The sequence below is a fragment of the Glossina fuscipes genome, unplaced genomic scaffold, assembly GCF_014805625.2.
Source record: "Glossina fuscipes isolate IAEA_lab_2018 unplaced genomic scaffold, Yale_Gfus_2 121, whole genome shotgun sequence".
NCBI lineage: Eukaryota > Metazoa > Arthropoda > Insecta > Diptera > Glossinidae > Glossina > Glossina fuscipes.
In genome coordinates, this window is record NW_023998464.1 from 7,431,138 (window position 1) to 7,444,316 (window position 13,179).

At 34.4% G+C, this 13,179-nt stretch overlaps 1 protein-coding gene across 1 annotated transcript; it reads right to left on the reverse strand.

Moving 5' to 3' along the window:
* Positions 1-2,356: 2,356 nt before the first annotated feature.
* On the reverse strand, positions 2,357-6,326 carry LOC119640608 (aquaporin). The gene is made up of 5 exons (XM_038038762.1): positions 5,835-6,326; positions 3,392-3,585; positions 3,176-3,319; positions 2,904-3,113; positions 2,357-2,841 (listed from the first exon to the last, which is right to left on the reverse strand). Exons 1-5 carry the CDS (start codon positions 5,842-5,844, stop codon positions 2,653-2,655), a joined length of 747 nt encoding a protein of 248 aa, XP_037894690.1. The 5' UTR covers positions 5,845-6,326; the 3' UTR covers positions 2,357-2,652.
* Positions 6,327-13,179: the final 6,853 nt, after the last annotated feature.

Consider the following 13,179-nt stretch of genomic DNA (forward strand, 5'->3'; position numbering starts at 1 on the left):
TTATTTGAATGTGGTGTTTTCGTAACAGACCATTCAGACTTTCTGATATGGATGGCAGACGGTATAAAAAAAAATCCGTACTGAAACATTCGCATCGGGCCATGGCAATACTCACCTGATACTTCATTTAATGTTCCGAAATAAGAAAACTTGGACTTGAGCTCCTGGAGAGATGGTCAATTTTTTATTTTAAACATTTTTTGGTCGAATAAAATTATCAAACATAAAACTTGATCATTATATATCATAGCATCCGTTAGGGCTTTTGTCTTTAAAATTTCAGGAAGAGCAAAACACATTATTATTCGAGTTGATGTGGCATTACAGACTAACCTATATGCGGCCGGAATTGAATGATTAAAAGTACTGCCTACCGATGAACGTTATTTTGAATACTAAATATTGTATCGTACCATATTACGACACAAGTGATTTTACTTCCTGCTCTCGCGTCTAATCTCAGCGAATAGCATTGTGGAATAATGTTTAAGATTAACAAATTTCAGATGTATTATTGGTCATTTAATATTAGTTTGCAGAAAAAGAAATCCATTATTTTTTCGGTAGATGGCTGCACTGATAGATTTCTCGTAAAGTGTCGATCAAACAATTTCAGATTTATGCTCGTTGGAAAGGTGACATTTCGCAGTAAAAAAACTTCTTTTGCTGTTTTTTCTTTGGTGCATTCAGTTGTGAGTTACAGCGTGTTAAAAATGGAAGTGAACAAAGAGAAAATTCGGTACATTTTACAGTTTTTCTTTGACAAAGGCGAAAATGCAAGCCAGGCGGCTAAAATTGTGAATGGTGTTTATGGTTCCGATACTGTAACAGCCAATTATGTGCAATTTTGGTTTCGTAGATTCCGTTCAGGAATTTTTGGTGCTAAAGATGCACCACGCACAGGTAGGCCGATCGTCGAAAATGTCGATAAAATCGGAGAAATGATCGAAGTTGACCGGCATGTTAGCAGTCGTAACATCGCCCAGGAGCTAAAAATCGACCATAAAACAGTTTTAAACCATTTACACAAAGCTTCAAAAAGAAGTTCGATGTTTGGGTGCCACACCAATTACCAGAAAAAAACATGATGGACCGAATTTCCGTCTGCGAAGCCTTGGCTAAACGGAATGAGATAGACCCATTTCTTAAACGGATGGTGACTGGATGAGACGTGGATCACATACGATAACCCTGTGCGAAAACGATCGTGGTTAAAGAGCGGTGAAGCACCTCAAACGGTGGTCAAACCAGGACTAACGGCCAGGAAGGTTTTGCTATGCATTTGGTGGGACTGGAAGAGGATTATTTATTATGAGTTGCTTCCATATGGACAAACGCTAACTTCTGATCTCTACTGTCAACAAATGGACCGTTTGAAGATAGCGATTGACCAGAAACGGCCAGAATTGGCCAACAGGAGAGGTGTCGTGTTCCACCAGGACAACGCTAGGCCACATACATCTACAGTGACTCGCCAGAAACTTCGGGAGCTTGGTTGGGAAGTTTTAATGCATCCGCCATACAGTCCGGACTTGGCACCAAGCGATTATCATCTTTTTCTTGCATTGCAAAATTTCTTTAATGATAAAAAATTGGAATCTAGGGAGGATTGTGAAAATCAACTACTAGAGTTTTTTGCAAATAGAGACCAGGACTTCTATGAGAGAGGCATTTTGAAGTTACCTTTAAAATGGCAACAAATCGTACAACAAAACGGTGCATATTTGACCCAAATTGGACAATCCGAAGCATGTTAAATAAAATCCTGAAGGTCATATAAAAATAATGGATTTCTTTTTCCCCAAACTAATATGTAAGCTATTGGCCATTGAAGATTCTGTAGCTCGTGCTCACGCATACAATTCCCTAAGTAAGCAATGTTTTTTTGACAAATAACCACACACGCACACATCAGGCGCATACAAGTATGATCTTATAAACAAGAGGAAGAGAAGAAGAGACTATTACTGTATGTATGTAAAGCTTAGTTTTTGGCAAAACATTGGAAGGCACTTGCTTATACCGACGATAATACGATCATACGTTAAATATACCTGTACTCATCCGATCATCCGAAATTATAAAACGTCGGCCGTGGTTAATATCTAGATGGGGGAGGCAGCTTGGGAACGCCGCGTGGCAAATAATTTTATTTCTTTTTCTATATTAACTTTTTCACATTTTCTTTTTTATTCATAATTTCTTTCTCGACTAATTCGTTTAAGCGAATAAGTGAAAAAATTTAAAAAAATTCACATGACACGCTACCTGCAAACCAGGACTTTGATTAACATTGTCTTGCTTTTTATTATATATAAATTTAAATTATGTTATTCTATATGATTGATATCTTATTTTAAAAAATAAAATAAAGAAAGTTTCGTATAACACGATTTCAATATAGTACGATACGAATTAAGCCTTTTATCCCAGCGATATTACACAAGAAGATCTAGTAAATAATTTTTGGACTGCATATCGATGATTTCAGGTACAATGACAGGCGTATCTTTTTTTATAATTATTTCAATAAAACTTGTAAGGAAGTGATATGGGAAAAAAAAGACATCCACGTAATATGTGTACCTGGATGGTTCTTTATTTGAGAAAAAGAAGGATATTATTCTTCTTACTATCGCACGAAAAACTTGGTTAAAAATCGTAGGAGTTCGTGTCATCATCTTCTTTAGATTGCTTGAAGATTAATTTATAAATAACGGCAGCTACCACGCTGCCAACAAGGGGACCAATCCAATAAACCCAATGATTTTCCCAAACGTCGTGAACTACGGCTGGACCGAATGAGCGTGCTGGGTTCATGCTGGCTCCAGTTAATTTAATCTTTAAAAAAGCAAAAATTGTTAAATAAAAAAATTTTGGTTTAACTCAGTGTTTAAATTTACCGCACAAAGATGACCCGTAGCGATAGCCAGCCCTACGGCCAATGGGGCTGATCCCGTTATATCTTGCCGTTTTGAATCTGACACTGCTTTCACTACCAGCACTAAGATAGCTGTAATGAAGGCTTCAATTGACACTGCCTGTCCAGCACTGAGCGAGGAAAAGTTAGAGACGCCCAGGCCATTACTGCCAAGTGTGTCAGGGATAGCTAGCTGGATAGTGTACGAACCAATATTAATTTTTGGAAGCTTGAATGAGTATTGCGTTTACATACACTCAAAACCGCCGATCCAGCCATTGCTCCGACGCACTGTGCTATTATGTAAAAAATAGCTTTTAGTAAAGTCATCTCTCCTACTATCAAGAAACCGACTGTAACAGCAGGATTTATGTGACATCCACTTATATGACCGACCGTCTTTGCATTGCAAGGTTAAAGAAACCCTAATATATTGTAATGGTTCGCTTTATAGTGCGTTATGTAACTGACCTGTGCAAGCGTTGCCACAGTTAAACCAAATGTGAATGCTATTTGAGGCACGCTGGGGGACCAGTCCGCACCACTCGTGCAACTGCCTATACCAATGATAACCAGTAAGAATGTCCCCGCAAGCTCAGCAAATAGCATTCGCCATATTTTCCTATTCTGCGTAAATTCGGAAATTCCTATAAATTTTGACATGTCTGGAAAACAAAAATTATATTAGATTTTTAGGTTATATATGTAAACACTTATTAATGCATAAATAGCATACAATGTCGAAAAGAAACTTTTGAATAAGATGGAAAAACTTGGCAAAACGTATCTTAGAAGTTAAAAGAATAACTAAGATAACAAAACTTGGGGCTCGTAATTTTATGTTCGACTGGGCAGTGTCCTTAAATTAGTTGGTCTTGGTGTTTCAAAACCCCTTCTGGAAAATTGTAGAGATTGTATATAAAGCTGGAAATCGAGAATGAAATAACTTTCAGGTGGTTCCAACACAAAATCAACGACGCTACGTCTACGATGGTTCGACGATTTTATTTCAAAATCTTTCTGTTGAACATGTACTAGTTTGACCCTACGGAAAATTATAATTTTTAAAAACGCCTTGGAAACGATAAATATCGATTCCTGTCAACATATGCCTCGAAATCAATGACATTTTCGTTACCTCGAGCATTTCTTTGCTTTGTTGCTATACGAACAACGAAATTATCGAAAAGCGAACACAAGAGGACGCAAATTGGCCAAAGTGAACGAGATGTTGTAATATATGCGAGCGATTACTTTAATAAGAAATTTTTTAATCTCTAAACGCTGCCGAAAAGTACATACATTTCTGTGGAATACTTGTATAGTTCACGGAAAACAACCAGCAAAAGTACACCGATCCTCCCTGCAACGAAAACTCCTCTATATTTAATTTTCGATACAAAAAACCTTTTTACGATTAATAATAGTTGTGAACGCAGTTGAAAAGTTCAAAATTAGTGCGTATCCAACCAAGAATGCTTTCAAAAAGTACAAAACTTTCTTATTTGCTCTTAGGGAAAATTTTGAATCGTAAGCTTTGTACATTGTAGCGCAGCAGGTGTACCACAAAATTTACGGTGCAGCGTTATGTAAGCTATTATGCCTTTGATATACGTTAAAGTAAGTCTTACGTACGTAAAATTGCGTAGCATATAACAAGAAAACGGACAGATTATTACAAAAACGAAAAACGCTCTTCAACTTTTTCCGTGATTGACCGATGACTATCGGTTCGCTGTAGCTGGTTTTTAAGTTGAACAATTCGAACTTAAGACATTGCATGGAATTTTGTTACTAATTTCCTCAATTTTCAAATTGTTATCCCGTTAAGCATATTATGCCTTTTTTGAGGTTTGACTAAATAGGGCTTTGTGTCAACGCTTTATATAGCCGTTTAAATGCGATGGGCGAACGAAATATAATGTCGGAAGCACAAAAACCCAGTTGCAAGTTAAGAGAATCATTAAGATTGACGCCGAATACCTTTTGCGCCTTCATTTTATGCATGTGTAGTGTATAATGAGGGATTCAAAACCAACGGACTTATCACTGGGGACGTTATCAACTACTTGTAATGAAGTTGAGTGAAGAATTGACCCAAAAACGGCTACGACATTAAGAGGCTTGTATTGCAGAAATCGTTCAGAACAGATTAGCTGCACTGCAATGGATAATATTACCGATCCGGCTCTACTTACCATGCATGGATACGATTTACTTCAGATCTTAGAATTGCTGCTACACGTATTAAGACAACAAGATCAAAAGGTCAATTTTTGTTTTAGCATTTAACACTTGCTCTGCTATATAGGTGGGAAAATAGATAGCTAATGATTGAGTTTAAATTAGATCTTTCTTGTTATTTTATTTATTTTTGTTTTCTTCACAGAAAGGCAGTGTACTAAAGGATGGACAGCCAGCAGATCAATATAGGCGTAATTATGCTGAGAAAAACCTAGACATCGTCCATACAATCAAAAGTGGATTAAAACCAGTAAACAACATATATTCGCCTTAAAGTAAGACTTCCATATCCATTAGCTCAATTTATCGTCAAGCTTGTTATGTAACTGGCGGTACACCCATCCTCTGTGGATGCGCACTAGGCGGGTCGTTTATGGTGCTTTTATCATCCTATGCGACGGTGGAGATTCGGCAGTACATAATCTACGGTGAACAAAACTAAGCCCACTCAAATTCTTATGTGGATCAAGAACACGTGAAGGTACTTAAAGAGTGTCTAAAAAGTATTTAGAGGAAAGTGACAAGTTTGGTTCTTTGTGGCTTTCTGAAAACTGAAACTCTGCGAAAGCTACCAGTAGGGCTCTAGTGAAAACATGTTTCAATCTTTGTAGATATCATTTGAATGTTCTAGCATGATATATAATAGTAACGTAAATTAATCTGAGCATACCTGCTTTCATTTTTAATCGATTATGTCGCTCACTTATAAACGGAGTGCAATGCTTAAACTGCTGTTTCCTTTGTGTTATTCCACTTAGGGCGTAACTTCATCCATTAGAGTAACAAAACACAGAATAAAACCGTTTTAAAAATACAATTTTGGAATTATCTTAACGCGTCAATAGAATGTTTTTATATTGCAATTTCGCGTGGCTATGTGTTAATGGAAGAAACATCCGAGACACTTAAGCATCTATACTCAAATAGTTAAATATAATTATTAATTAAATTGTATAAAAAATAAATTTACAATTTTTCATATTTTTTCTTTTCTTATCCTTTCTTTTTTCTTATTTCACTGTTAGCTTGAACGCTCTTTAAACTCAAATACGAATTGAATTCATTGTGCGGCTGCAATCTTCAGTAGAGCGTTGAAGTTTTCGCGAAAGCGAATACGATGATACGATGATATCACAGTGCAGTGTATATAGCAATTTCTCACCAAACAATTGAATCACTCACTGTCACTGTCACTACCGCTACTACTACCATTAAGCACTGTTGGTTAACGATATGGCCTCTTAATGTATTTTACAAAACATTTTAAATTATAATATGATAACAAAGATTTTGTCATTAGAACTCATTTATATGCCGACATTATTTATTTATATATGTATATGTGTAGCTGTTTGTATTTGTAGTAGCTTTGCAGTTATGTAAAATTTATTCATTCGTTTGTAACATTGTGACAATAAATTTATATCACTCTAACAGAATTTTAAGATCAGTTGCTGATCCGAAGACAAGATGTTACGAAACTTTTAAAAATTTTTTAATACTACTTACCGTAAGAGGTCTATCATGCTTTTTTAGCACAGTTAGGGATATAAAGCATTGCACATGGCAGTTTTAATATTGCCTTTGTTTACGTTCTTAAGGCAACCATGAAAATACTTGTACAAAAACGGAGCTAACAGAGCATTTTGCTAATGCTTTTATGCCCGTTAGTTAATGTCTAGCAACAATAACGAGAATTACTGTTTATTGATAAAACAATTTGTTTACGTTATCTCTTACTGATTACATTTATTTATATATGTACGTACTAAGTGAGAGTAGTCTATTAATCCCTAAAATACTTAAACTTCAAGTTAAGCAAATAAAATAATTTTTAAAGAGTTTCATAAACTAGATCATGTAATTGTGAAAAGGTTTTCACACTTCAATGTAATTCCTCTTACAAAGTAAATATTATTAAATAACAGACACTATTTTAAAGCAAACAATCAATATTATAGTTGGTCGGTCACCCCAGTGCATTGTTGTCCTTACAAGACCACGTCTACCGATATTTATACAATTAATATTTCATGTCCAATGTTCTTTTCTCAAATCCAATTTGCTTTTACTTTTGGAAAGCTTAAGCGTTGCTCATACTTAGCTGACGCGAATTTAAACAATGCAAGCTCTCTTCAACTTTGCAGCTTATATCCATGTCATTACAAATATACAACAACACTAAGAATATCAAGACTAGGTTAACAAAACGCGTGGCACGGAAAAAACGGTCAATATATACCGATAGAAACCGAAACTACAGTTTTCATTATACAAATCGCTAATTATACAGGCCGACAGGCAGGCAGAGAAACACCCTGAAAGAATGTAATTTATACCCAGAAACTGGGACAAGGTCAATACATTCAGGTTCAAATATTTACAGCAAATATCTCGCAGTTCCCGCTGTCCTGTTATACACTTCTCTCTAAACGCAGTTTATCCTTGAATCGTCGATTTCTTCGCCTGTCTCAACCACTGAAAGGCTATTTAGCATTCTTCGATTTCTAATAATTTTAAGTACATTCGGCAGATCGCAAAGTCATAACTAAACGTTTGAAGTCAGATTAGAAAGCAATTAAGAATTGCTTAAAACTGTCGCTTCAAATGATTTGGTTTCGATTGTTTTTGAAGGTTATTGTTAAGGTTTCTGAGGTGTTACTTTCACATTTCTTTCCATTTCTTTCACATCTCATCAAAATCCACGAATTGACTATACGGACTTTTTTTTCGAGGTTATGTTTTATTCGGGTTCTTCAAAATCGACGATTTCGCTATGGAACAGATCGCACCTTTCATCTAAAGTATGCACATTCTTCTACTTTCACTGGTTTCTTCCAGGTTGTATTTTACTTCCACTTTTCAAATCCACGATTTCTGTGGAACGCATTTTTTTTTTAAAATAAAGGAAGAGGGGCAATCGGGTCCCAACCCAAAATCCTAAGGGCAAACAGCAAGAATTGCTTTTGAACAGATTCAACTGAATTTACTTAGCAACTATATGAAGGAGACCACACAACAGAGGCATACTCAAGTATAGGTCTAACCAAACACATGTACAGCCTTTTCGTAATGTAGGGATCATCAAGCTCTTTGGACCACCTTTTTATAAAACCAAGCGCGGACCTAGCTTTGCTTAACGAGAGATCAATATGCAAATTGAAACGTAACCTGTAATCAGATGGAACGTCTAACCTGTGAACGATTCGACGTCTTCCAACTTGTGCGAATCAATGAAATACTGAGTAATGAACGACTTCCTTCTTGAGAAAGAAAGCTTCTTACATTTATTTAGATTTAGTTTCAGAAGATTGAAAGAGCACCACGCAACCAAATTATTCAAATCACTTTGAAGATGATGTGATTGCGATTCTACGGAAAAGGAAGAAAACAGTCTCACATCCTCAGCATACGTTAAGATCTCGCTGAATTTAATCACGGAGCTGCAGAACATACAGAATGCTTACCTGTAAAAGTGTTAAAAGCATCCATCACTAATATTAAAATAGTGCCTGCAGTAATACGAATAAAAGTCTTCATTTGAATGAAGTTCTGCTTTTGCTGTTATCGCACTTTCTCCCTAATCTTTAAAGATTTCTGTTCATTTGTTTAGTTCGCGTTTCTCGTTAGAAGTTGCTGATAAGCTTTTCCTTTGCTTTTATAAATATTTGCTTGGGGTTAACTTTTAAAACGACCGGAGTCAAAATTGGAGAGCTTATTGACTTTAAATCAAAGTAAGTAACAAAGTCGGAGTAAATTTTGTATATCCAGCATAAATCTATTGCAAATCATGAACGTGTCAAACTGCCGCACCCAACCCCATCTCTTCATGATCTTTCGAAATTAGTATTTGATAATCTTCTTCAGATATGCGTTCGTTGGTTATCGAGAGAGGTATACCGTATATGTATATGTGAAGTTTCAACTTTCTAACACAATTTTTGCTCCAGTAGAAATGGCAACAAGACCAGGATCAACAGACGGCCGCGACTAAATTAATTCAAAAAGAAATCAAGAACATTGCAAGCGGATCGTTGATATCACTTTATCCCTGCCTTAAAGTGTAGAGGATAAGAAAACTGAAGTCAGCTTTTACGCAGTCAAATCATCTGCCTATACGTACGGCTTTATACATTTCTTAATTAGTAACGTTATTATTGTTCGCGGAAAATATATACATTTACGTTTATACCTAAATATATAACACATGCGTTAATAAAAAAATGCTTGTTATAAAAAAATTAAAAGTATATTTAAATTGTTAACGTAACAATCATTAAATTCGAGTATATAAATAAATTATTCACATTCCTATACATATATATATATATATGCATGTATATTCTTTCACAAATGGACGCTGAAACACAAAAACTTATTTATGAATGTTTTTCTTGCACACATATTTATTTACACAAGTGTTGCAAAATTTTAATGTAAATACATTTCTTCAGATAATTTTTTCTCCTTCTATTGTGCTTTGCTGCTGATAAGGGAACAGTTAGGCATTTTATGTGTATTCAACGTTAATGATAAATAAAATGCAAACATCATAAACGAAAAACTATTAACTGTCTACCATATTTTGTTGTTGTTTTCTTTAATGACTCTTTATGTAAATATTGTGCATTAATATGTTAATTATTGCGTGCGCTTGGCAGGGCGAGCAAATGAGCAATGATTTTTTCTTGAAACATAGTGTTCTGTTCATGTTTAACAGTTTTGTGCTGGCGTATTTGAAACCAGTTTGCATATGTAATAGAATTTAGCATAAGATATTAATTGCACTAGCAGGGGAAAGCCAATCTCTGTGAAAACTATTTTTGCTTATTTTCGTTTTTTTAAAAAAACGCTATGTTCTCGTAAAGACTTTGTTTTATTTCTTTTGTTGCCTTAAAATTTATATTAAAGCAGGCGAGTTGAAAGATACCTGATATACGGCTAAAGCCAAGCGAAGAAATAATTGTGGAAAAAAGCAAATTCTCTGTGACTGCCTGAACTTAAACTTGGCTAGAAGTATTGCAATCGGCTACTTAACAGACTATCAACACAATATTTCACAATATATTCATTTTTCGAAACTATTACGCTCAATATGTAATGTACTTTTATAAATTAGAGCCGATAGCCTGTGTTGCTAGAGCTCAATGTTTTTTTTTTTAGTTTAAGTATTTAATTCATTAGTCTACGATTATAATAATAAAAACAGTAATAATCACTTTTAAAAAACAGATCGCCTCAGTTCTTACTTCTAACTTTCAGAGGGTTTTTGAATTTTCAAGGTCAGTTAATACCAATATGCATAATTTATTCTTTTTATATATATGTATGTTTTCATATGAAATTTTTTAATTTCCTTTATTTTACAAGTTAGCTTAGAATTAAACCGTGATAATTTTTACACAAAGTCCTCGCTAAATTCCATGTTGAAAGGCAAAACACAGAGTCGCTTATAATAAATAAACAAATTTCCAAAAATGGTTGAGTGCCCAACTAACATATTCTGTTAAAATCCATTGCAAAACAAAGGACCAACTCTGTTAAAATTGAAAAATTTTCTTTAAGTGGGAATAAACTGTAACAATGATAAATGCAAGTAACGCCATCTATGAATAATTGTCAACCAACTTAACTATGTTTTTATATTAAATATTATGTATGCATGCATATATTACATTATATTACATTAAGAAAATATATATATGTAAAGATTGCGATCTATTTTGTCAAAGTTAAAGGTCACATTGCCGGTTCGTTTTCGCATTATGAACTTAAATGGCTATAAGAAGTATTAGCGAACTTTATAAAATATATAGCTTCGTGAAAACTCTTGACGGATTATCCATATCCATCAATTTCCTAATGGGCCAACGAACATCTTCTTCCAAAAACAGCCGACGTACAACGGACGGATCAAATCATATCGGTACCGCTTGTACGTCATTCAACTCCTTTTGCATGAGTGTATTTCTACGGACAAAATATCTTTTGACGTATTAACCAGATCTTTAATATACCCGGTACAATACAATTTTTACAACTCTCTCCCTTGCTCACACAATTTCGGGTCATCAAATATTGTGAAAATTCAACTCTTCTTTGTTGGCCTGGACAAGCGTATACAATTATCAAGAATTTTGCATGTATTGTGTGATTTGAGAGAATAAACGCATATTCGTTCTCAATCATTCAACAGGTCTTTATAAAAAAGCCTCATCGATGCGAGATTAATGCGTATATTCATTCGTACTCAATAATTTCCGTATACAAATTCTATATAATTGAGAAAATACAAATTCCGTACAAAAGAGTTTTTGATTCGAACAATCACTTGAGTACACACGGGAACGCACATTGGATTAGTGGGATGATATATAAATGTAGAATGATGACTTTTGATTGACAAGTCCATACGACATTCGATTTATAGGATCTATACTCTATAATCATACGAACTTATTGAGTTATGCGTTACCGTAATTTTAATTTACGACTTGTTTTTCCCATTTTTTTGCGTGGAAGCCAAGTATAAGGCGTAAATGTATGATAAGAAGCTCTCGAATTTCAATTTGAATGAAATTTTGGATGAACTTTTGCTTTTCTATAAAATTTGATGAAAATTTTCCCGGGGCACTGTATATCTTCTAAACAATTTACTCTTCAATGCTTTTTTTTTGTTGATTTTGGTTTAAAATAGACAGTAGCGAAGAAGAAGTTCGTTTATAAGCTAATAAAACACTGTTTTTAAAACATTTAAAACAATTTAAGACAAAAGCATACATACATTGAGAATGCATTGATCAATTGTTAAATCATTAATGATACATTTATTTATTCCATTTATTGTAAAAAACAAAGAATTTATTGTTAATTTATATAATATGAGCTTTTACTTTAAAACATTGTTGCTTTTGGCTGTTTACTTTATGATTAAAAATATCACAGTTTTATATCTCTTCAAAGATGGTGTGTATATATGACAAACTTGAAAGCGGCAAGAAGAGCAAAAGCGAATTAACACAAAAGTTCGTGCATTATATTTAGTAAGCGACGACAAATGTGAATCAATAATGAATTATTGACTATTTTTCCTTCTTCAGTTTATTATTTTATTATATTATTTTATTGCGTTTTAATGGCCGGCCAACTGTTCATTTAACAAGATTCCAAAAAGTTTGAATATTTTACTAACACAATTTTTGAGAGAATCTTCTTGGAAATGCTACGTTTGTACGCAGAGTTAATAGATGATAGGAAACGCATAGAAATACGCTTTTGATCTGCCAGAATTGCATATATTTGGCATCAATGTGATTAGCATAGCGACCCCTTTATTTCAAACACATTGTACGACTTTTTGGACCTAATGCATTCAGTCCTTGTCCTCAGCCGTAATATGTTAAAAATAAAAGGCAATAAGAAAGAAGCTAAATGTTCCTTTTCCCTTTCTATCTTGAGTTGAAACTAAACGGGAAATGCCATTAAAAGGATACGCTATATACAGATTATTATACCCTACATCACTTGTGCTGCAGGATACGCTTCGGATCGGTCCATTTTTTGCAACCGTTGCCCTTACAACGCCCTATTTTGAGAAGCCATTATATAGGAAAAAATTGTAAATTTTCAAAAGTTCGCGACAAAACTCGCTCTGCTATACTATTTGCACATACTAAATTCGGGTCTCGGGTTTTAAACCCTCTTTCATAAAACTGTTCTTACTAAAACTGAATCTTCATATAGTAAAACGGTATAATTCTTAATAATTCAGGGGGAAAGCTAGTTCACAATAGTAAATTGGCATAGAAATCAGCCTTAACGAACTTGGACCACGTAGGTGTATTTCTTGGATACCTCCGCATATGCGGGCTTTCATGAAAAATACTTAGCTAAGCATGTAGGTGATAAAATAGATGGCGATCCGTTGTGGGGTTAGCGTTTTGATAAAGAGAATCCCGAAGCTTTAACTATAAAACTATTCAGGAGACGTACAAGGGGAGATGAATGCATATTTT

Coding starts and splice junctions, on each gene's coding strand:
- LOC119640608 (XM_038038762.1), bottom strand. Junction 3,320..3,391: donor CTGTGGCAACGCTTGCACAG/GTCAGTTACATA, acceptor TGCAATGCAAAG/ACGGTCGGTCATATAAGTGG. Junction 2,842..2,903: donor CTACGGGTCATCTTTGTGCG/GTAAATTTAAAC, acceptor GCTTTTTTAAAG/ATTAAATTAACTGGAGCCAG.